At 39.4% G+C, this 24,885-nt stretch overlaps 3 protein-coding genes, 2 long non-coding RNA genes, 2 other non-coding genes and 1 pseudogene across 9 annotated transcripts; 3 read left to right on the top strand and 5 right to left on the bottom strand.

Moving 5' to 3' along the window:
* Window positions 1-179: 179 nt before the first annotated feature.
* LOC102702329 (mitochondrial inner membrane protease subunit 1) lies at window positions 180-4,369 on the top strand. Its single transcript, XM_006662988.3, has 5 exons — window positions 180-379; window positions 478-702; window positions 2,120-2,230; window positions 3,774-3,828; window positions 3,926-4,369. The coding sequence occupies exons 1-4, from the start codon at window positions 242-244 to the stop codon at window positions 3,816-3,818; spliced, it is 519 nt and encodes a 172-aa protein (XP_006663051.1). The 5' UTR covers window positions 180-241; the 3' UTR covers window positions 3,819-3,828; window positions 3,926-4,369.
* A 4,227-nt stretch (window positions 4,370-8,596) lies between these two features.
* LOC121055687 (BTB/POZ and MATH domain-containing protein 1-like) lies at window positions 8,597-8,995 on the bottom strand. Its single transcript, XM_040528569.1, has one exon. The coding sequence runs from the start codon at window positions 8,993-8,995 to the stop codon at window positions 8,597-8,599; it is 399 nt and encodes a 132-aa protein (XP_040384503.1).
* A 160-nt stretch (window positions 8,996-9,155) lies between these two features.
* TRNAP-AGG lies at window positions 9,156-9,227 on the bottom strand. The gene has a single exon. It is a non-coding gene; the product is annotated as a tRNA-Pro (tRNA).
* LOC107305203 lies at window positions 9,228-11,740 on the bottom strand. Its single transcript, XR_001551352.1, has 2 exons — window positions 11,537-11,740; window positions 9,228-9,472 (listed from the first exon to the last, which is right to left on the bottom strand). It is a non-coding gene; the product is annotated as an uncharacterized LOC107305203 (long non-coding RNA).
* TRNAP-AGG lies at window positions 9,571-9,642 on the bottom strand. The gene has a single exon. It is a non-coding gene; the product is annotated as a tRNA-Pro (tRNA).
* Window positions 11,741-12,422: 682 nt separating the features above from the next.
* Window positions 12,423-16,864, top strand: LOC102720377. The gene is made up of 2 exons (XM_040528568.1): window positions 12,423-12,470; window positions 14,345-16,864. The coding sequence occupies exons 1-2, from the start codon at window positions 12,423-12,425 to the stop codon at window positions 16,745-16,747; spliced, it is 2,451 nt and encodes an 816-aa protein (XP_040384502.1). The 3' UTR covers window positions 16,748-16,864.
* A 608-nt stretch (window positions 16,865-17,472) lies between these two features.
* Window positions 17,473-21,524, bottom strand: LOC107305204. 3 transcript variants are annotated; one of them, XR_001551353.2, is made up of 5 exons: window positions 21,328-21,524; window positions 19,907-19,981; window positions 18,651-19,675; window positions 18,280-18,509; window positions 17,473-17,788 (listed from the first exon to the last, which is right to left on the bottom strand). It is a non-coding gene; the product is annotated as an uncharacterized LOC107305204 (long non-coding RNA). The 3 variants fall into 3 exon arrangements; XR_005812700.1 differs by lacking the exon at window positions 19,907-19,981 and having other exon boundaries at window positions 17,478-17,788; window positions 18,651-19,040; window positions 19,469-19,675; XR_005812699.1 differs by lacking the exon at window positions 19,907-19,981.
* Window positions 18,235-20,194, top strand: LOC102720095 (annotated as a pseudogene).
* Window positions 21,525-24,885: the final 3,361 nt, after the last annotated feature.

Here is a 24,885-nt window from a genome sequence, read left to right as displayed (position 1 = left end):
ATGAAGACTAAAATTAAGTATTAAAATTAAAATTTTGGTTTATATGGAGCTAAAATGTTTCGAATCAGTAGAGACGTTGCAGTTACGTTTGCAGCTTGCGATTAGGCCCAGAATCAACTTATAGGCCCATATGCGAAGTGGGCCCGGCCCATTTAAGTCGGTGCGAGCAGAGGTCTCTCTCTTCTGCTAGCTCCTCTTGCTCTGAAACTTCCACGCTCTCCTCGCCGCCGCCGCCGCCGCCATGTCCGGCTTCGCGCGGCGCCTCGCCGGAATCCCGTGGCGGGAGATCGCCGGGGACGCCTTCTCCCGCGTGTTCCTCGTCGCGCAGGCCTTCTGCGCCGTCCACGTCGTCAACGCCCACGTCTGCTCCTTCGCGCTGGTGCTGTACCCTCTCGCTCTTCCACTACGATCCCTCTTGTCTCTCTCTCTCTCTCTCGCTCGCTCGCTTTAGCTTTGACATGTTCTGCGGGGGCGCAGGTGCGGGGCGCGAGCATGCTGCCGGCGATGAACCTGGCGGGGGACGTGGTGGCGGTCGACCGGCTGAGCGCGCGGTACGGGCGGGTGGCGCCCGGGGACGCCGTGCTCCTGATCTCGCCGGAGGACCCGCACAAGGCGGTCGTCAAGCGCGTGGTCGGGATGGCGGGCGACGCCGTCACCTACCTCGTCGACCCCGGGAACAGCGACGCCTCCAAGACCGTCGTGGTGAGTAGCTCCTGAATTCCCCCCACAGGTGGCGTAAACTTAGGTAGGTTAATTTGGTGTTGGTTTTCATTTTGCAGTTAACTAAGATTTGGTTCGATAATCGTTGCAATGGTCAGAACCTCCCTGTGTGTGCTTCAATGCAAACTAACACTAGAGGATGTGATTCCAGATATGAGGTCATGCTTACCAGATTTGGTTGGTACCAAAGCTGACAACTGTGGATTCTGAGAAATGCTTACCAGTAGTGTACTTCAAGAGTATTATAGTACATTAGTACCCCATCCTTTGGCTTTGGCTTGTGCTTATAATACAAAACTTGAATTTTTAGTCTTAAATTTGGAGTTGATTTTGCGTTTTTTTAATTGTAGTTTATTTTCCAGTTTTGACTTTTAGATCGTTATGAATATATATATTAATTTTCGTTTGTAAATATGCCGTTTGGTTTTTTTCTTTTAAAAACTCAAAAGATGACCCCCTAGCTAATTTTATGAGGTAGCAGTTCTCATGTGCATCAAGTTGAATTAATTACACACGTGAAAAGAAAATGATGAACTTGGTATAGGTTTTCATTTTTTTTAAAGAAAGTCAGCACTCGATTTTTAGTCAAGAGAGGGTTTATACTTTGGTGGTGAGGGTGCTTCTGACAAAATGATCCTGGCTAGTTCAGACAACTTTTTAATTTGAACAACAAATACTTAAGAGGCACAGATTGTCTCCACAATGAGTGAAATACTGTGGTTTACTGTCCCCATTCCCCAAGGTATGACTAGTGACTTCACCTTTTGCTCTGTGTGCAAATTTTGGTATGACTGGTTAGGTGCTTATATGACTGAATGACTGATGAATTCAGAGTGGATGGTCAACCTTTAGCACGATTGGATGCTGAGAATATTAGTCAGTCAGAATATTATCTCTTACATTTGAAATTGTAATCAGTAACATACTCCCCATAGTTTCAAAATTCAAATACTACTTGTCACTTGGTACTATTCACTTTTTAACTTTGACCACTGTCTTTTTTGTAAAAAAAAAGAAGTCATATGCACTCAAAAAGCATTTCATATTTGCAATGTTTGTTGGACCAAAGATACAATTATACAACTTTCATTAACTATAACCTAATCATTTAAAAGATATTAATGGTCAAAGTTAAACCTGATTGGTCAACACTGATAAGTAAATGAGGATGGAGGTAGTAAAATTTATATTGTTATGTCTCATGATCTTAATGAAATCCAAGTTCCAAATGACCCAAACCCAAATTTCTTTCTTTTTGCTGAGGTTTAGTGGGGATTTAGGTATTATTTTGAATACAACAAGCTCCATACTTTGTGATTTTCAGTTCTTTTATATGGTGCCTGTGTTTTCAAATCTGCCATCTTGTCATGCTCTTAATTTGGATGATGTATAATTATAGGTGCCACAAGGCCATGTATGGGTGCAAGGTGACAATATTTATGCTTCTAGAGATTCAAGACAGTTTGGACCTGTCCCTTATGGTCTTATTACAGGGAAGATCTTTTGTCGGGTAAATATCATTTCCTCTATATTATGGTTCTTCTATATGTCATGAAATCTCATCCTTGATCAGATTTGCATCTTATTAGATGTCAACTTCTTTATCTCATGAGCCGATTTTAAAATTTTAGGGAAAATAAAAACTTTACTCTAGGATGTCAATATGTGTATAGTAATTGTAAATTGACATTTGGTTTCAACTTTCAAGTATTTCATTAGCTTCTTTTAGCTCTGTATTTAGTTATCATAATCTGGGTAACTCACCAGAATTAAATTTTCAGTGTCATCTAGAGCAAACACATTGTGCATACTTTCTTATATTATAGTTGTAGAATATTGTTGCTATGTGTCCAATTAATGAGCTGTTATGAATTAAGTACTCTGCATTTTGGATGCCTCAAGGCTTTGCTCATAAAATGGTCATAATTAGTGATGAATCAGAGGAAAAGCATCTATATGCCACCCACTGAAATTTAGAACATATAGATATATTTGAGGGCAACTTTGATTCTGCGAACTCTAAAAGGAGTTAGATTTCAGTTTTGTGCTCAAGTTGAACTAGCGAGCGTCGATCAGAGCTGTGTTCGTTTTGTTGTGGTGGTCATTGGTATTTGCCCTAAATATACCGCTAGTGTTTTCTAATTAAAAGGTACTTGCTGAGTTTTTTTTATAATAACTGTAATAGTTCTATTTATAATAACTGTAATTTTTAAGGGGCATTTGCAAATTTGCCACTGGTTTTTCCTAAATTGCAAGGATGTTACTCGAATGATAGTTCTAGTGGCATTTTTGCAATTTTCTAGTGGCAGTTTTGCAATAACATTTTAAACCAGTGGCAAATTTGCAATTGTCCCAATTTTTAAATACAAGGGTTGTGGAGCCCTGTAGATTTGTTCAACAGTACTAAGTTAGCATATTACTTGTAATGAAAGCCAAGTAGGAAGGGTGTTGGTTTGAATTGGAAATAGATTTGTTTCAGTTACCCTGCTGTTTTGTCTACAAATCATATTTATAGCTTGAAACCACATATATTTGTCTCTTCCATCAAAGTTCATACAACAACATGCCATCATCATTTGATTGGCAAGACTTAAAGCTAGGACATCCAAAATCAACTTAGTGTTGGCCATGGAGTTTATCTTGCTTGAATTTACTATTTGTTGATGTTCACGATAGCAACCGAAGATTTAGGATTCAATTATCATGTTTTTCTACTAATCACATCAGCCCAATGTCACCACATCAACACGTGGATTGAGGGCCATCTTTTACCATTGTTTGGCTTTTTTTTCATGAAAAAACCAAACGGCGTATTTGTAAACGAAAAATAATTTATGAATAAAATTTTTTATATATGTGTTCTTAGTGATCTAAAAGCTAAATCTGAAAAATAAACTAAGATAAAAAACCCCCCAAAATCAATTCTAAATTTAAGTTTGAAAATTTAAATTTTGGCTTATAAACATAAGCAGAAGCGAAAAGCTGAGATGAACTATCATTGAGCTTTCCCTTCAGGACAATAGAGAATTGACAGTATTGCTATTTAATCTTAGGTTTGGCCATTGAAGGATTTTGGTCCGATAGATTCAAAGGAATAACTCAGTGGAGGTAATTCAACCTTATTTTCATCTACCTCTTATTTTCAGAATTCACGCCTCTGGCTCTACATTCTCTCTGAGCTGACTTTGTTATCCATTTGCTCCAGAGCTCATTGAAGTTGGTGCAACGGCCATCGCACATATATAGATTTTTATGATTCAGGCAACGAGGCCCTGCATTCTGGTTCATTGTTCTGCCATGACACATTTTACAGCAAAACCGACTCTCTCTGGTTACATTGCTCACATTTTCTTAGCCTGACAATTTTGGCACAAGTCCTCGAGTGAATCTCAGTCATACTCTTGTATAAATTGAACAGTGTAACTTTGATCTATGAATTTTGTAGAACATTTTTTTTACAGACCAAATTTTGTTCAACATTGTACCTGACTGATTAATCGAGCTTGCCATGCATCATCTTTGGAGCTTTGGTAGAATAGGTACCAAGTACCAACAATAGAAGTACACGGAATTACTTTCTCAGCGATAAAGCTGGAATTGTTTTATGAAGCTCTTGTCATTGAAACATGTTTGAGTGATATATCACATTGATGGATCTTACTAAATATTTTTAAATTTTTTTGATAACATCTGGAGTGATATGCATACGTCTGCTCAAGGGACCAGACTTCTGCATCTAAGGGTGATTGTGTTTGGCATTTCCGACATATTTGTAAATAAAAAATAATTTATGAATTAAACTTTTATAAACATATTCTTAGTGTTCTAAAAACTAAGGCTGAAAAACAATTTTGGTGAACCTTCAAAATCAACTTCAAATTAAGTATAAGCACAAGCGGAAAGATGATGGTGAAATTGGAAGGAATTTTTATACAGAGCGTTTACAAGTGATTATGGCATGTCTTGTCTCACCTCACACTACTAAATAAACTAGTTCCCTCTCTATTCCCAAATTATTTACTTCCCTCTCTATTCCCAAATTATTTACTACATAAAGATAGTACTAACCACACTGGAATACATGTTACTGATTAATTATACATGTTACTGATTAATTATTAAGTTTTATAGAGGTAACCATATTATTGATTAATCTGACGAAAGGCGAGGTCGCTGCACGCTTCTGATTTTCTTGACAACAATGGCAAACTCGAAGTATCGACTTCCGGTGGGGTGAGGCGACAATTATAAAAGTAGGGAGTCTTAACCTGACTGTAGTCGTAATTTGGATGCGAGTCAGAGTCAGGATTAAGTCCTAGTCTCCTAGTGCAAGTCTAGATCGGGTCGTAATTCCTGTAATGAATTGTGTCTTCTGTATTATGCTCAACTTCTTGTAATACAAAATCCAAGAAGATGATGTCGACAATGGAAGGGTGTGAATCTTCTTTTTCATGTTGTTCGACTACTTGTGATCCGACCAACCGACAGTCCTATTTAGAAAGTACTCGTTTTAAAGAAGCAACTTCTTCATACATCTTGACGAGGAGTTTGTTATAACTCTTCTGAGGACGTCCGTAATTGCTGGGGATGTTGAACTTAATTGGGTCATTTAATTGTAAGTTAAAAGAATCATTGAGAACAATAAAAAAAAAGAGCTGGGGATGTTGAACTTAATTGGGTCATTTAATTGTAAGTTAAAAGAATCATTGAGAACAATAAAAAAAAGAACAAAAAAATTGGAAGGAGAATAAATATAATACAACAAAACAATACAGATGATGTTAAAACACTAATGCTGTTAAAGCTTTGCAGTCTACATATTATAATAGTTCTTAACACTAATGTTGTTATAACTTTGCAGTCTATATATCATAATGGGTCTTAAAACTAATGTTGTTACAATTATAAAAAAAAACTAATGTTGTTACATCTCTGTAGTCTTCATACCATAAGGATGGTATATAGTGTTAAAAATTGTGAACAATTCAATCATCTATGTACAAGTCAAACAAATTATGTAGGTTTTTATTCGGATAATAACATTGCATCAAAATAGTGAACACTTCAATATATGTACAAGTAGAACAAATTATGCTATATGGAGAAATAATTGAACGAAAAGTGATAATTAGTTTAAGCAAGATAACTGTACGGCCATTCTCATTAAAGCTTTCCAAACATATTATGAAAGATGTATGACAGTATTAAAATATACATACCATTTGAGTCTTTCTAACATTATGTCTTATTTTACTTATTCTAAATTTTAATCATACAGGATGAAAAATGATCACTTACCTTTAGCAATTTTAAGAAAGAAAAAATTATTTATTTATTTTTCTACAAGAAAAGTATTGATCTTTTAATTTATTGTGAGTATTTTGATTTACTTATATCTTAAGTTGATTTGTTGCCAGTTGATATTAGATTGGTCTATCAAACAATCACTCTAAGGTCATATTTTTTTTCTGAAAATAAGTTTCATATGGTTGAGATGTACAATAAGTAACATATAGATAATATCATTATTTTAACCTATCCTAGATCTATTCTAAACCATTCGACCTATTCTTTATTTATCCCTAAACTACTAAAAGCTCTAAAAACATTAAAAACATAATAGTAAAACAACTCTAACAAAATTTTTCCTCTTACAGCACTTGAAAACCTAGCCCTTCACCTCTATTTATAGGGCTAGGATGACTAGGTCCACCCTTAGTAAAAGACTAAATTACTCTCGAAACCTAGCCCCTACTCCAGATATTTTTCACCATTGAATAAAGATCCGACGCTCCAGATTAAGCCACTTAGCCATTTTTCAGATCAGCCATAGGGTATTCGCAAGCCACAGAAAATCCGAATGCCCAACGGTCTCCTAAATGCACGGTAGACGGAGCCATGCCATGCGTCGGCCGCACATGGGAGAAAACTCTCCGCGCGACGAACCGGCTGCTATCGCGTGGACGTACGGTGAGCGCACTCATGCGCGCAGTCACGCCGCACCCAAGGCCGCCTCGCACATTTGGCAGGCCCAAACGCCAGCAAGGCATCCACTCCGTACGCCTCCTCTTGCGAACGCATACTGCCGCACTCGAGCCAACCAGAGGATGCCACGCCTGCTTGCATGCATGCTGGGCCCCTAGTTTGTTAACAATGAGTCAGAGCAAGTTTAATAATATAGCGAACTACTGACTCCAATTTATCTATAGTCAATCTAATAGCCAATTCATATAATAGCTACCTACAAAACATATACTATCATGTCTCACCTGTGTCTGGGAGTCTGTACTGCAACTGGCTATAAATTTATGCCCACTGCTCTTCTCTCTTGTCTCTTATCTCCTTAAAATATATTTATAACTGACTTATAGTCTGCTATTATACTTGCTCTTATATACTTATATTTATTTGGCTGTTCAATATAAAACTTCTATGGATAATCGGAACAATTTCCATGGGTGTTATGCCGTTGTTCCTTTTGATCATTAGCAAACTTCCATGGATTTTGTTAGCATACTTCGTATATTCCTGTCTGTCAAAACTGAATGCAGGGATTAAAGAGGGTGATTAGGGAAAGCAAGTGATTTACCCCTCCACACGGTTTAGGCGACATGGGTGGGATCCACCCCCAATCTCTTTGATTTGTTCCTTTTGGGAGTGCAAAGTCAGCTGCTCCCCAAACAATCAAAATTTTTACCTAGATTATGAGAAGTCATTGTAGAATTTAAAAAATAAATTAGAATGCAAAAGCTAGAAAACTCATTTTTTTATATTCTAATAAACTAGACTCTTACCCCACTGTCTTTCAAAATATTAAGCTCGCCAAGTAGACCCCTAGTCTATTTCCAAGGACATTGTGGCCATGCTGCTGTGGCACAGGATCACCATCTTCAGTTCAGGCAGCACGTGATGAACGATTTCTAGGTTCTTTTTTCCTCCATTTTTCCCCTTAAAGAGAGTGTCTATTGGAAAAGCAAGCCATTGGCATACTATCCGATTGTGTCCATTAATAGGCCCATCTTTTAACTCATCGAAAGAATAAGTGAAACTACTTATTAATAATTAAAAATAATTTATGAATAAACATTTTATATACGTTACAATGAAAACAAATGCTAAAGTATACATTACAATGAAAAAACTTAATATTAACTTCAAATCTAAGTTTTAAATTTTAAATTTTAGCTTATAGGCAAAAGAATAAGTGAAAAGACATAGCCCCGCTGTAACACACGTCTGGTGCGGTCTAGAGTATTTGTGTATTGATCAATTAGAGCAATACAAATGATGCAACTCCTTGTGAGTCTTTTGACTACCTCCTATGATATCTCTAGAAGTCTTAATACAACCTTGTAGGCTGACACCAAGGAAACTGAGTTAATCAAAGAATTCAGAATTCAAGTAGTTTCAGATAAGAACCGAGCGTTGCTCAGGTGGCTAGCTGTGCGGGTGTGTGAGCAGCCCACGCGAGTTCGATCCTGTTTTTCCCCACGCACGTGTGTGCATATGTTATGGTGTGTGCATATGTTATGGTGTGAGTGTGATGTGTGTTTGTGTACGTCCTGAGTTATACGTTTGTACTTAAAAAAATGGTTTCAAACGCCGAAACGCAACATGAACATGCCGTCAGTGCCGTCAGTTGGCACTTGCAAATTGGATTAAAAATCGACCTAAGAAGGCACAATCAACCCACACCATCTGATCTAGACCAATCAAAACCACGTCCATTTTACTCTCTATAAAACGATAAGAATTACGTAGAAGGGAATAGTAGACTTATCATAAGTAGCATTTGACATTGTAAGATGCATGCGACACTCTCACGGAGAAAATGAACCTTTTTACTGTTTAGGAGTAATTAGCCAGTGGCATTAGGCTAATCAGAGATATTAGCCGCTAATTTTTTAAGAAGAGAGGGGCAGCTTCTGCTCAGATGCTCGAAGCCATCGCTCGCCATGACCGTCTTGAGGTTGCCCGGAGACGCCATGAACTTGAGGCACGCCTCCTTCAGCCGCCGGCAGCCGTGCTGCTCGGCCAGAGCCAGCGTCGTCGCCGCCGTGCTTGCGTCGACGCGGCCGCGCAGCTTGTCCTCGCAGATCAGCTTGAGCCTCTTGATGTCGTACCTGTCCGCCGCCACGAGGAGGTGCTGCGCCCTGGCCACCGCGTCGCCGTCTTCCTTGGGCAGCGAGTCGGTGTAGAAGAAGTGGAGCATGGCCTTGAACACCCTCGCGTTCATGTCGTGGATGGCGACGTTGCCTGGGTCGTTCTCCTTCATCGGGCCGAGGTAAGAATTTGAAAAGAGTTTCGGAAGAGGCGTGGCACTTATTGCATAAAATCGAATGTTCAAAAATCAAAAGTCAAAATGAGGGCAAATCTGTGTGCATATTTGGACCTTTTGGGAAATCATGCAATAAAAAGAAAAGGAAAACAAATCGGGGGCATTCCGAGAATTGAACTCGGGACCTCTCGCACCCTAAGCGAGAATCATACCACTAGACCAAATGCCCTTCGTTGGTTTTGTTTTGAACAAAATCTTATTAGCACTGAAGATTTAGAAATAGTTCTATATACCAAATGCATCTTCAGTTCTTCAATAGCCAACTCGCAGCAGCATGTGTGCACAAACTAACAGCAACTCCAATCTTGGCATTTAGCGTCATTTCAGGCATACATATGCAGAAACATAACAGGTCCACAAACACAATCCCTGAGCCTCATCAAACTTATGGTCCAAAACCTCGCCTCCAGACCTCTGACAACCATCCAAACATACAAAAAAGCATAAGAACACTGAGAAACATCAAAACCTACAAAAAAGCTTTGACATGCATTGCAAAAGGGATTTCATATTGGGGATTCCGAGAATTGAACTCGGGACCTTTTGCTCCCTAAGCAAATATCCTACCACTAGACTAAATCCCCAGCTGTGATAGCTATATCAAAGTCTGCGAACTTTTCATGCCTGAACTAAGTGAACATACCTATGGAATTCATAGTACTTAATACCTTTTTTATCTGTTCTGAAGGTTAATGCAACAATAGAACAATTTTCCATTTCTTTAGCGTGACTGAGGTAGTAATACAGGCTAAGCAAGGAGAAGTTCTCTGGAGATAAAAAAAATATGTACTAAACATAATTGCATCGCATCAGGCTGCCTCCATCATAACACTCCTGAATGGGAAATGGTAACTGACAAGACCAACCACCACAGATTTATATTCGAATTCAGAAGTAATTCACTCTTGTATTGCTTCAGTTAAATTCAGTAGAGAATATTCATAAAGTTAGCTCACAGAAAAAACATAAATGAAGTATGTACGGACTGCTAAACTGTCGTTGGTAAGCTACAGTAAAAAATAGTGACAGCTATTGTGCTACTTTCTAGTGTTATGTTCATGCAGCATAAGCAAAACAAAGTTTTATCGCATACAAATGCAGGTGGTGCTGAACAGTTTGGCAGCCATGGCCTTCTTCTGTATAATGCAGTTGTGGTATGTTACTGCTGTGTTAGTTTGATTAAAAGTGCAGATATATTGTTACAATGTTACTGTCCAGTTAGCAGGTTGGCAAATAGCATTGCTTCTATGCCAGTTACCTTGAAGTTGTAGTTGCAGGCATATAATCTGACACCTTGTGAAGTCTGGCCTACAACTTATCTTCAGAACCTATGTGTGGTCCAGATTCCATTATCCAGATCTTATCATCTAATTTCTGAATATCATTCTACAATATTGGTTCTTCACATCAAACTGCAAAAATATTTCAGATTTGGTATTCCGATAAATGAACTTGAGACCTTTTGCTCCCTAAGCAATATTTTACCACTAGACTAAATCCCCAGCTATACTCTATTAATACTTCAAAGATTTCAGAACAGTGATGAAGTTAGTTCAGCACTATTTCTTTGAAATTAGTTCTTTATCTCTGCCACCTTATTAATGCTGTTCAGCACTATTTCTTCTTGGAAGGCAGCAAGTGTACTACGGATTTCTATGATAGCATGCAGAAAGCATTAGCAACTCAGGGGATGACATAGAAAAAAAAGCATGATACACTGAAACTTATTTTGCATCCCATAACGCTCCTGCAAGGACAAATGCAAAAAACAAATCTTTTTCAATGATGGGTGTTAACGAAATGTTTGCGTCAAATATAAATTATAATCCATCCTAGCATTTAGTGAATAACAAAAGTCTTTATTTTGCTGAAAGTGACCTCTCTCCATAAAGAGTTCAATGTGAATGAAACAGAATGCTGATAACTGAACATGATCAAACAGAAGGTGTTACGCCATTAAACATTCAGACATTAGCTAAAATTTACAGCTAGTTAGAGTAAGATCAGACACATCACTGGCACAAATGCATAAATTAGAGAATGCATTACAACTGACGAAATTATCTAGTTACTTGCTCCCTCCGTTTCATAATATAATATATTCTATTCTTACCTAGATTTATATAGATGGTAACGTATCTAAATATATATATTAACCATTAGATAAATCTAGCCAACGCTAAAAGACTTTACAATATGAAACAGAGGGAGTATTATTTACCCAGTATAACGTAATTCAGCAAAGCACACTTGTCAATATCGCCCCTTCACCCCACCTACAGTATTGAACATAGCCACAGACAAATTTGTATAGCAAGCTGGACAGAACAAACCACCAAGACGCATATACTTCGTCAATGCCAAAGATTTTATGCCCATGGCTAATCACTCCACCTGGAAACGGTTCAGGAGTTCGATCCACCATCCTGATGCAAGAATACCAAGCCTATCGCGAAACGAGAGCAAGTTAGAAATTACCTGACATTGCTCCCAGCGTTAAGGCGAGGCTGGATCGGAGCTAAGAGCGCAACATCTCTTTGGGTCACTATCCCCTCCGGCCGCAGCGGCCGGAAGGCGGCGCACTTCCGGCGAGCGGCGGCGGCGGCGGGGCTCGTTCGTGGGGTGGGTTTGCTTCGGTTTGGGTCACTGTGCACAGACACCGTCCGATCGACCTTAGACGGTGCAGATCGTAGCTGAAGATCGAAATGAGGGAATTTTGGCAAACTTGGGCCCGAAACGGGCCACGATTCCGGGCTCACAAAGAGGACTGAGCTTTTGTTTGATTTATTGGATTCAAGGCATTATAAATATACTTACTTTTAAAAATATTATTAATATATAATTGAAAAAATTTTATTATAATGTAACAATTATTATTGAGATATGTCATTACACTTGGAAAATATTTTATACCAATAAATGCAGGGCAATTTCTAAAAAAACCACTAAATAGGTTTAAGTAGTTACGAAATTTTAAATAATGGTGGTACTTTTTTAAAACATGTAAATTTATAATGTTACATGCAATTATCTCTTTATAATTTTGATATTCTGTAACAATTATCTCTTTATTATTTTGATAGAAAAATAGAAAAAAGAAACCACACGAGACGTTGGCACATCGGGCTGCAGCTGCAAATGTGTAGTGCCGAGGCAGGTCCCGGAACGTTCGAGGCGGTGCAGTTGCTATTCCCCATTTGCTCCGCCGTTCGCCGGCGCTTGGCGGGGAGGTGCGGGGGGAGGAGTGATGGAGGCGGTTGCAACGGGAGCGGCGGTGGCGGCGACCGTGGCTGGAGCTCAAGGAGGGCGTTCCGTTCCACGGGGATGCTCTCTTGGTCGGCCATGGCACATTGGCATCGCCCCCATGGGTCTTCCTGCTGCGCTATGGAGCTCTCTGTTCTTACTCGTCATGGTAATTTTTTTTTCTGCAGTTCCGTCCGATCTCCTCATGTTTTTTTCCTTTTGAAAAAAAGTTTCGGTGCATTTCTCGTCAATCACGTGATTAGGAACAGTAATCGTATGGGATCATCGAATGGCTTTATGAAATGGACGAACAAATCGTTGGAGGGAACAGAAGTTTTGTGTGCAAGTCAACGGTTGTTGTTTTTCTTATGCAACCTAAATAATTTTTTGGTGTATCCAGATTCCAGATCCAACGCGCAAACGTGACATATTCAGTATGCTCATGTGAAAGCTACCCAGGGCAATACTTTTTTTTTTCCTATAAGTTGTTTCCAACACTTTAAGTATTACTGCCCAGTGCCACACCTGCTCGGCCATAGATGCGGTTGGTGATCCATTGGTTTTTTAAGGGAAAAAGCCAAATAACATATTTGTAAATAAAAAATAATTTATGAATAAAATTTTTATATACATATTCTTAACGATCTAAAAGCAAAAACTGAAAAATAAAATACGATGAAAAAAAACGTAAAATTAACTTCAAATTTAAGTTTTAAAAATTTAAATTTTAGCTTTTAAGTATAAACATAAACGAAAAGATAGTGCTGACAAGCAAGATGGCTTGGCAGAATTATCGGTTGCATGCCATTGCTAACGGCATATTTTAGTAAGTGCGTGAAAAATAAATGCTCATCAAGACCGTGGGATGCATGGTTCAATTTATAATCGTTATATTGAACAGGAATGAGGTCAAGGAGGAACTCAGCCCATGACTAGTTGACAACTGCCCAGTTTCCAGCATTTCCAGATCTCAGTGCTGCCTTCTTGGCACGAGGTCTTGCCTTGAGCTCTTCACTCCATTTGCCTGAGCTGTGGACATGCGCCATGAGCAGCTGCTGAATCCTGCATCTGGGTAAGAGACTTGCTACTTTTCGCCATACTAGTGCAGTTTCTGATGTATTTGTATTGCATGCTTGAATCACCCCCTTCCTGGATTTTTCTTGTAGCTGCAAGCAATAGATTGCATGAAAGATATAACATGCTCATTTTTCACTGGCTTTGTTTGTGTAATCAATTTCTGGTTCGACATAGCACCTGCATGGTTAGGAACTGTGTTAGTTGCAGTTTGTTACAGGTCAAAAGTTGAGCACAGATTGTCACCACTATTTTAACTGACACAAGATTGTCGAGAAGTCATACCAAGGTTCATAGATAAGCATTTCTGTGGACCGCACCAAGATTGCCAAGCACAACCTGAAGCAGGTACACCCATCGTCTGATCTATTCATTAGCTTAGCTAATCGGCTAGAAAGTGCTACATTCAATTGTGTAGACTCTGTCATAAGCTAAGTTCTCCATTATATACAATGAACTGTGGCTTACTGTTACTTACTAATGATCAAGTGAAGGGTCGAACCGTACAATGAATGAAATGCAGAAACCAAAAGATGTGCATGTAACTTATGTGCTGCCTAGAAGCACCTTTTTCAGCTTTCTATGCAGTGCCTTCTATGTATGTCTCTGTTTTCTTCAGTGTCATTTTCACATCCTTGTTAAAGACCACTTCCTATTTTGAGAAACCAAAAAAAAGTATTTCATACAAGCCCCTGTATATAAATATTTTCAAATATGGCCACTAAAATATTTTCAGATTTTTAGGGCAGTTCATGGATTCCTCACGGTACCTGTCTTCTGTTTCATTAATCAATAATAAATTCTCTACTATCAAATATAGATCTCATCCCATATAGGGCAGTGAAGCATGTAAATCTTGTTACAATGGTCCAGTATCGCATCGTCATCATGAATGCATGGCCCGTCACTGCATTTGCCATATATTCTGGTATCTATATCTAAAGTTTTTCTGTAAGTTTAACTTGCCAGGACCTAGGGTTATTTTGGACTACACACTTTCCTGTGGGAAAACTAAAAATGCCGCCTGGTGTTCTTGTTGCAAACTTTCTTATCAAATGGAATCTGGAGAGCTATGTCTTGCTTCGCATCCGAGTCATAATGACATTCATCACCACCCTCTACCTGATATTCTTCTTGTCGAGCTGTTTTTTCCCTCGTGTTCGCAGCTTAATGGTGAAGTTCATGGATCCTGTGGCTGACGCCATCCTGGTATACGTTATGGGGGTCATGCAAGCTGCAGCTTTCAATAATAAGCTGTTCCCAGTCTGGGCACTTCTACTGGTCGGCCTCCGCTCTAGCATCCATGGCCGCTCTAATTCTGGAACGTCTTTTCAGCTTAGAAATATCTTGAAGCTTTTAGCTGTGGCATACATGAATTTCACACGTGGATCCAGATTGGGGCGTTTTTCATTCTGGTTATTTTGGAGTGTCTTGGCACTTCAGTGTTTGTACAAGATTGTGGCACGGCATATAGCATCCAAGTCCTTGTGGCATGGCCGTAGTTCAGAACTTCTTCAGGAGTACATGGGTGCCAATGATAACAAGAGCAATTTTAACCCTGACTCTGAAATATGCAACCCACAGACTATGGAAGGATACAAGTACTTGGTCTATGGAGAGTCACAGCAAAGCAGAAAGAATGCACACATTCTAAATGTTGAAGACCTGAGTCCGCTAGTTACCTTGGACAAGATTTGGCAATGTGATGATGGCTTGCTGCTAACCTCCATCAACAAGCAGGGGAGCAACATGAAGGATATGACCCTGGCATTTGCACTGTCGCGGTTGCTTCGGTGTAGGCTGGAAGGAGCAACGCTTCATGAAGCTGCAGTTTACATGACCCGAAAGCTAATCAGCAATAGGATTATCTCAGATAATGCTGAAAAGTTACTTTTCAGTATCTTGGAGCTGGATGTTGGGTTCCTTGGGGACTCCCTCCACTCCAGTAACCCTATGGTCTTCTGCAGAGGGCTTCTCTCACTCTTCTTCACTCTTCTGGTGTCTTGGTTGAAGTTATGCATGGCTACATGGCTTTTTGTAGATATCTTTACGGTGCATCTCCCAAAATCGGTACGAGACAGAGGCCCTCGAGACCGTTATAGTTATCCGCTCCACAAATTTGGTTATGATTCAGCTATCACTTTGGTAGCCATGTACACTGTACTAACTGCTGAGAGTATTAGGATGCTGGGGTACTTCCTATCAAAGTGGGCAAAACTAATAGCGGTGTGCAACTTTGTGAATTCTAGAAACAGATGGCTGAAATATGTCATTGTGAATATACCTGCCAATCATGGGGAAAGAATTATATTTGCACGACAGCATGTCTTCTTGCAACCATTCAGTTCAAGCATGTCGGGATGGAAATTAATCTCTTGTGTTTTAGAAAGAAACCCAAACGCAAGTGCAATTCGCACAGAAGGAAAAATGAATGCTAGTGCAGCTGAGAATGTGAAGGCAGCAATAATTCAAGCACTCCGCTCCATGGACCTCGAGGGCCATCCTCTGTCAAGAGACCTCCCTTTGCCGCGCTTCAGCGACAGAGCAAAGCGTTATTGGTTGGCATGCCTTACAGAGGTACCAAGATGCTCCCATGTTATTCTGGTCTGGCACATTGCAACAAGCCTATGTGAGATCAAGCTCGCCAATGACAACAGAATCGACTTAACAACAATGTCAAGATTACCATCGTTTCTGGTGGATGAAAAGACTCTCAAGGATAATGAGAATCTGAAGGCATACATGGTGTCAAATTGCTTATCACGGTACTGTATGTACCTGCTGGTTTCAAAGCCCAAACTGCTCCCCGAAACCATTTTGATGTCCAAGAAGGCCTTCCAAGATGCTGTTCAATGTGCTCACAAAATGCTTGATGATTGTTACTCATTTGAGAGCATATACAACAAGCTTATGAAAGAAGAACAGGAAGCTCTCGGTCCAGGCTCACATGATGTAAGTCTGAGTGGAAACATATTGCAACAAGGTGCTATACTAGCCAATGCACTCATCAAGGAAGAACAAAAAAGTCGCTGGGAGATCCTATCTGACGTGTGGGTTCACTTGCTTTTGCACACTGCTGCCAGTTCTGATGCTTCTGCCCATGCTGAGGACCTCAAGTCCAGTGCCGAGTTCATAACAGTTATCTGGGCTTTGTTTTCCCACTGTGGCATCGGGAAGAGGGAATTATGGCAGCAGAAGAAGAGTGCGGATTTCAAGAACTCTCCTGGGCCGTCTAACCAGAGCAGCAGTGGTGTGGCAAATTCCCATGTTCAGGCGACAGTCAGCTCTAGTCCACATGTTGCCCGATCTTCAGAAAAAAATCATGTAGAGGCTGGTCCTGATTCTGCCATGTCGTCAAACCTGAATTGCTGATGCTCTGCTCCCTTCATGCTTTCAGTTTTCAGTAAAATTTGCATCTCATCACGACATTTGTAGTTGTTTCTGACGATTGTAACACGAGTTAATCTTTTGTGGATTATGATTGTAACAGTGGAATTGGAATGCCCCTGATACAGTACCATCGCCGCAGGCGAAACAATCCGCCTTGCGCCACCGCCGCTTCGTGTACGCCTGTGATTTTTTAGCAACGCCTCCAACACTGATGTGATAAGATAACGCTATCACGTACAGTGTTTGGTGTGACCGGCTTACTTGCCATGATAAGGCTTACTTGCCATGATAATATTGGCACGCTAGTGTTGATGATGTGGCAAGACTGTCGCGCCAACCGACAGTGTTGTCTTCATGCTACTAATACTACTAGGATGATTAAAAAGTTCATACGGTGAAAATATTGTTCTTCGATTTAGTAATAAAATTATTTATTAAAAATATTTAAAAATAAAAAAGCCCACGTCGGCGAGGTGTCCAGTTGCAGTGTGCGGGACGTGTGGGCCTAGCCGTACGGGAAATATAGGCCTTGTGCTGCCTGTTTCTCTATCTGGGCTGAAAGGTGGAAACGGGCCGATCAAGTATGCGTCAATGTGTGTGGGCAGATTTGGCCCATTTCAAAGTAGATGAAAATTTATGATCCTTAATAAGTAAATAACTCAAGGTATCTATTTGAAAAATAAGTTTTACACTAAAAATACGACACACTGTACCATTTTAAGCATGATAAGAAAAAACTCTAAAAGTAGTACATATCTTAAAATGGTAGGTTGAGGTACCACACCTCTTAAATGTCAAAGATGCCTCGAAAACCAAAATTTTATACTAAAAATTTTGATGCTATACTTTCTCAGGATCCGTCACTGCGCTGCCGCATTTGTTCACTCGGCGTGGCGAAGTCGTGCCATCATCGTAGTTGTCACGGGCGCTGCTGCTCCATCGCCCATCCACCGAGTTGGCCTCTTGACTCTGCTGCTCTGCTTTGGCCGATGAATCTGTCTTCTTCACTTTGTCAGGCGGCTCCTGCGATCATGAGCTCATGACAGTGTCTCATGCTTTACATTCTGAATTTCAATGCTGGAATTCAGAAGCCAGTGGAAATTCAGAGCAGAACAGGGATGATGTTCACTACGAATCGTTAGCACTAAGGTTTGGACTCCTACATGATTACTGGCTCAAGCTTATCATCAGTACAACTGAGCTATATTATTAGCAAGTTAATGAGGGAATAACACATTGATCTTTTCTGACGCGTGATGTGCCTGTCCTTTTTTTTAAGACAATGACCATTCTAACAGATAACGCGTTTAGCTCTGGTATTATATGACCAAAAGGCACAGAGCAAATTGATGGAAAGCAATGCACTAGTGACCTGTGACGTTTGTATACCTTACATCAGCCAGTACTAAAACTCACTTAATTACCAGTGAAACAGCATGCACCATTGACCAACTTCAGTCTGATGAAGAATGTGCCGGAGACCACTGAAGAAACAAAATTAAAAGACCTCGTACCTCACGTTAGTCAAGCTGCCATGGCAGCGCCTGTTGTTTATCATGGACAAGCTGCCTTCAGTGGGCTATATAACCACGAGCATTCAGGAGAAGAACTTGCTTGCTCACAATAAGTTACAGGTTGATTCATCCACCTGCTATCCAGTCACTTCATCTGAAACCTCCAGAGATCAAGTGGTTTCACTGTTTACCAGCCATGGTTGGTGGAGCAGGCCACGGAAAACCTGCAGCTGCTCAACCAGCCAAAAGGTACGGTATATCTTATTCAGAGAATTTGTTTCATTTCAACACTCCTCTGACCATGCTTGATGAAATCTGTCTGATCATGGTTGGTAACAAGGGAGAAAGCTAAGGTTCAGACGAATCCTCACCGGCAAGTAGAGGAAAAGGCCATGGATGTAGCCGTCGCCATTGTTGTCGCCGTTGTTAGCGCCATCATCGTTATCGCTGCCTTCATCCTTCTCGGTGCTGTCATGGTTACCTTGGCTGTTGTTACCGTCGTCGTCGTGGGTGTAGTCGTTGCCACACAAGTATGCTACTCAAACATCTTATTCCTGCATCAGCCAGAAATACTCCAAAAAGAAAAAAAAAATGATGTTCACCAATGTTCCTCATTCCAACATGGCCCTTGCAGCAATACCTTGAACAGATGAGCAAGGACAAAGCTTCACGCTCAAGTGGCAGGAATAAGTTCATTATGTTCAAACCTTCGCAGATAGATTATGCAGTCAGCAACCGAGCTAAGTGGCTCCGTGGAACAGCTACATATAATGTGTATTGGTCAAATTTTGATGGCATGGATATTGCTACAACTGTTCCCAATGGAACAAAACCAAGCATGCAAGAATTTGATCAAGCGGTAAGTTTCGTTAAACATATAGCTTACTCTGCACTGTGTTCTACCTTAAGTTCATCTTACACACAACCCCCAAAGAACACTAAAGTATACTATGCCAATGGCAAATTGGCAACAATAATACACCTGTTGATTTTTCAGGGCGTTTGAAATTCTCTATCAACCCATCCAGTGTACACAAGCTGTCTATCTCTATGCAAGGTAGAACCACTGTATATTATTCCATTTCTAACGGTAACTCTGTAAATGCAGGTTGAAATCCTCAAAAATATCAGTCATCCGAATCTGATTCCCTTCTTAGGAGGATGCATAGAGAAAAGGGCAATTGTTTACCGGTTTGGAGAAAATGGTACACTGGAAAGTCGCCTCAAATATTTCAGATGGGAAAGCAGAGTGAAATCCGCCGCCAGTATATGCTCTGGTCTCATGTTCCTCCACAGAAGAAAGCCCAAGCCAATTGTTCACGGTGACCTTAAACCAAGCAACATCGTCTTCAGGCCGGGAAATGCATGCATGCTCAGTGATTTCGGGATGTGCTATCTGTATTCAAAGGAATTTGGAGGACTTATCACTGACCCCTGCAAGATTCATTTGGATGTATCTGCTCTGGGAATTGTATTGCTGCAGCTAGTTACAGGGGATCTAGATGCAAAGGATTTAAGAAAACGTGTGCTCTACAATCTGGGAGAAGCTAAATGGTTCTACAGGAAACCTCCACTGCAGCAAAGTAAAATCCTTAGCAAGATCGTGGATCCTGGGATGGGAACATACCGACAAGAAGATGTTGCAAGGATGTTATTCTTGGGATTGAGATGTAGCGATCCAATACCGAAAAATCATCCAAACCTTGCAACAGAAGTGTTGCCTCAGATTAAATCAATGAGCAGTGGTGCCTCTCATACTTAGAGTTGATGGATTCATTGTAAGGAGGCTGACCAGTAGTATATGCTTCAACATAAGGAAAGAGCCCAGATTATTTAACTTGCCTAGTGCAACAGCTTCCCTTTAATTCACACTGTGTGCATTGTCGTACTCTAGATATAGAGCATTTTTTCCATCCTTAAGAAGATACCGTGAAGTTCTATGTAAAATTTGGTACCTTCTAGTATGTAAGATATCAAAAGACACCAAATTTTATATAGAAAATAGCGGTACCTCCTTAAGGATCTTAAGGATGGTAAAATTGCTCCTAGATATATGTAGATTATGCATTGTTTGATGTGTGGTATTTCCTCAAGATTTTGTTTTAGTCCCAGATTATTGTAATTGAATAGGCAGAATGCCCATCGTCTTATAGAGAATGAGGTTTCGTTTTGTTTCAGAATCAAAACGTGATATGATTATAATTGCCAGTTCCAATTATTCAGCCACATCATTCAGCCATGATGGAGCGAGGGGTACAGAGTTGTGTTTCACAATGACACGCTGCATCTTAGATCACACTAACAAAGTTGAGGTATGGCACATCCTATTTTCATTGCAGATGGCAGGAGTTATCACTTTGATCTTTTCTTAAAAGAAAAAAGAATCATATTTCCATTGCTACCAGACTTAACATCGTCATATCCAGATAAGCCAAGACCAATTATTTATTGATTTGGCTTGCGAAACGCCTTGCGTCGAAAAGTGATTCCATGGATTACAACTAATCAATCATACTAGCCATGCATTTTTTTTCCTTCCAAATTTGGGGATACAAATTAAAAAGTCAAGTACTCCAATTGTTTCGTATCATAAGATGTTTGAGCAATTTTACAATTTTTTGAGTAAGAGAGATACAAAAATTTTAGTGTAAAATTTGGTACCTTCTAAACTTCTAGTACCTAAAGTACCAAGAAATACCAAAATTTACATATAAAAAAGTGGTCTTAAGAACTATAAACTTGCTTAAGATGTTTTTGCCATACCAAAATTCAACATTGGATCAATGAATATGTTTTATATATGTGTCCAAATTCATTAATATACAGATGAATTTATGGCGGGCCATAACAAATTGTAATTTGAATTGAAAAGGAGGTAGTACATACATTGCAGATCACTGCAAATCAAACTAAGAATCGTACTAGCTCTGATTTTTTTCCCTACTATTCCAAATTGGGGGCGGCAATGCAATGTAGTGCTCAGTGGATAGTGGCAAATGGCGGAGAAAATGGGGAGGGCCTTGGCTTGGCCAGATCGGAAGCACGCACCTGACTGGTTCGTCGGCGGCCGGATGGATGGAAGCTGCGTCGGTCATCCCCGTTGCGGCGGAGCCGCGCCGCCTCTCCGCTCCGTCGTCTGACGATCTTGGCCGGAGAAGAGGACTCTGGAGCGGAAACCCTCTGGTGGAACGACCGCCGGTCGGTCGGTCGGTCACCGGCACGGCGACGCCTCCCGCGAGGACGAAGGCGACAATGGGCCGGCACGTTTGGCGGGCCAGTTTTGGCCCATCATTTGATGGGTCAACATGCCGCTGTGATGGGCCCACCCGGGGATTAGTGGGCTTCATCTATGATGGGCCGTGCTGCCCGTGTGCTCGTTATTCATAACTAGCCTATTGCCCATGCGTTACAAAGATATTTTATTAAAAAAATATCATTAACATGTTATTAAAGTAGAACCAATAAAAATAATTTGATAAATATGTCTCAATTATTTTTCTTTTAAAAAATAGGAGTGAGTTGGTGGTAAGATAGATGGTAGATTCACCACTGCTACTCATCTTTATAGGGAAATAAAATAGCAGCCCATGTTACACCATGTTGTTCAGTTTTGAGGAGTGGAATGGTGAATCCAATCTTCGATTCTAAATGGGCCATATTTTATGGCGTGGAATAGGTGTGTACATACATTATTATCTTATTATTATGTGTTTGAAAGCGTATATAAAGTGTAAAAATGGGGAATCGAATCAGTTCACTGAATTTCAAGGGTAATCCTATACTGAAGCCAAACAGCCAAAGAACATTTGTTTGTTGTTTGGACCAATATGTTAAAAGAAAAATAAAAATGGAGATGAGACTCTGTATATAGGTATAATACTGATGAAAGTATATGCTCAATTTTTCTATAATTTTTGGTGAAATTTTTTAGTTGGTGTGCACATGAAATGTTCCCCTTGTCTACACAGGTAAATATATAGTCAAATCCAGTATCTAGCTAGGTGAAAACAATAGTAACTAGAGTACAAAAATGCTCAGTTTTTTTTTAAAAAAAAACTCATATATATCGTGATACCAGGCAAACCATAAAAACGTTTAAAAATAAAATTAACTTCATTCGTAAGACATGAAATTGACAAATGGAGAAGAAAAAATACAAAGAACATAGAACTAGAGTTTTTTTTTTCTTTGTGGGGTTTGTTAGTTTCATATCTTATAAAGATGAAGAGTAACATCTTGAACGTTTATATGGTTTTTATAAACTATTTTAAATAACATCTATTTTTTTAAAAAAATATTATATATATATATATGAGATTATCTCAAATTTATGAGATTTTTTCAAATTTCCATCTGAATTATGATTTTTGCTACATTTGTATCTGTTTGGATTTAAGAAAACGTGTGCACGACAGCACGGAAGATGCTAATGGGTTCTACAAGAAACCTCCATTGCAGCAAATTAAGTGTAAAGTCCTAATAAGCAACGCCGTGCAGGATCGTTTGTTGAAAACATACAAACAAGATGCAGCAATCCAATATCGATAAATCTTCAAAACCTCGCGACGGAAGTGTTGCCCCATATTTTTGTAGCATATTGTGGATGTTCTTAAAAACCAAGGAGTATATGGTTTGTTTAAGAGAGAAAGAACAGATCATTAGATTTCTGTTATAATCTTTTGATCATGTTAAGCTCACCTATTGAATTAACATTGTCTGTACCTCATGATTGTTATATATGTATCTCGGAGATGAAAAACCAGCTTGTAGAAGACACCCTGAATTCGGAGGGCAAGCCCGGAAAAGCATAATCAACTAGGGACTACCTATATCTCCCATGCGTTTTTTCATTAATCATGAAATGTAGTACAATTATATTGTAATTATAATATAAATAACATGTAATTACAACTATAAGTAGTATGTAAATCTCATCTAACTTAGAAAATACTAATAGCACAGTGTTAGTTACATTAGAATTATATGCCAGCAACACTGTAATTATGTGCTAGCTATATTGTAATTACATCATAATTATATTCGTGTGATATCTATACTGCTATAAAAATGAGTAGTGGTGATGATAGGTGGTGAATCTGACACCTACCCCACCACCAACTTCCTCCTATTTTTTGAAATAAAAAATAACTAAGACTTATATATCAAACCAAGTTTATTAGTTATAGTTTAATAACATGCGAGGGATATTTTTAATAAAATTTCATTGCGATGCATGGGAAATATGCTAGTTAATGAAAAAATCACACAGGGCATTTTTAGCAAAACCAATTCAAGTAGAGATTTGCTTCGGTACAACAAAAAGTACCTTAAGGTACCAGTTCGTTTCCCACCATTAGATCTAAACTGAGTAGGATGTGCACTGTTAGATTGAACGATCAAAAATGATTTGGTACCTCGAGGTACTGGTAGGTATTTTTTATTGGACCAAAGCAAATCTCATTCAAGTACGTACAACTCATTGTTATCTGGAAGAGCAATAATTAATTTGATATGGTAAAGATTTATATATCTATTTTGCTCCATTTTCTGGAGGAAAATTGTGGGTTGGGGGGTGTGCTAATTAATACTCCATTCGTTTCTAACTATTTGACACCGTTAATTTTTTGACACATGTTTGACTGTTCATTTTATTCAATTTCTTTGTAAAATATATAAAGCTATATATATGCATAAAAGTATATTTAACAATAAATAAAATAATATAAAAATAATTAATAATTATATAAATTATTTGAATAAGACGAATAGTTAAACGTGTAAAAAAAAGTTAACGACGTCAAATATTTATGGACAGAATAGCACAAGATGTCTGCTCCGATATATGACAAAGTTCCATCAGCCCCCATTGGGCCATCACTCTAGCTAAGCAGCAACAAAGCACAGATTAAAGCTAATACACGATTTGTCTATCTTTCATTGTTTAAAGCCGCGACTCATGAGTCTAGAGGAAACAGCTTTTAATCTGTGGCGTACATTAGGAAAAAAAAATGTCAGTCTGCACAGCAGTGTATGCACGTATAGACAATGCTCGCTGAGATAGTGAGATGCCGGGAGCGATCGATCGTCCTCCGTTTTCTTTATCAGATGGATTTACGATTGATAATTTATCTTATTTAGAACTTTTCTTACTAATAGGTAAAACTATAGTCATACCGAAAATATGTTTAGTATTAAATCAAACCACAATAAAATAATTAATAATTATCTAAATTGTTTAAATAAGACGAATGATCAAATGTAAATCTAAGATGATATGGTCAAATGTGATATGAAAGTAGAGGGGGTATATGTCGGTAAAGAGAAAGAAGATACTGCACATGTATGCTGCTCATCATGAAATCCCATGCATGCTACACAAGCAAAGAGAACACAGCAAAATCAAAGCTGCCATTCGCGCCGGGGGAGCTCGTCGGTCGGCCGGCCGGCACAGTACGTGTTGGTGACGAGACGACCTGGCGACCGACGTCGATGGGGACCATGCACGCAAATATATATTCACATGTTAAAACACACATAGATCTCTCTCGCACTCGCACACGCACTCACGGCACAGGCGCACAGCTACAACAATAGCCTCTCTTCCGA

Source organism: Oryza brachyantha, chromosome 11 (genome assembly GCF_000231095.2).
Source record: "Oryza brachyantha chromosome 11, ObraRS2, whole genome shotgun sequence".
Lineage (NCBI taxonomy): Eukaryota > Viridiplantae > Streptophyta > Magnoliopsida > Poales > Poaceae > Oryza > Oryza brachyantha.
Note: the sequence above shows the minus strand (reverse complement) of the source record. Positions and strands in the feature narration are given on the sequence as shown.

Bases quoted from the DNA above. Each gene is read 5' to 3' on its own strand.
- LOC102720377 (XM_040528568.1), top strand. From the start codon at position 12,423: ATGGGTCTTCCTGCTGCGCTATGGAGCTCTCTGTTCTTACTCGTCATG. The intron at 12,471-14,344 runs GTAATTTTTTTT...TTAACTTGCCAG, and splicing joins CTCTGTTCTTACTCGTCATG to GACCTAGGGTTATTTTGGAC.
- LOC121055687 (XM_040528569.1), bottom strand. From the start codon at position 8,995: ATGAAGGAGAACGACCCAGGCAACGTCGCCATCCACGACATGAACGCG.
- LOC102702329 (XM_006662988.3), top strand. From the start codon at position 242: ATGTCCGGCTTCGCGCGGCGCCTCGCCGGAATCCCGTGGCGGGAGATC. The intron at 703-2,119 runs GTGAGTAGCTCC...GTATAATTATAG, and splicing joins ACGCCTCCAAGACCGTCGTG to GTGCCACAAGGCCATGTATG. The intron at 2,231-3,773 runs GTAAATATCATT...ATTTAATCTTAG, and splicing joins CAGGGAAGATCTTTTGTCGG to GTTTGGCCATTGAAGGATTT.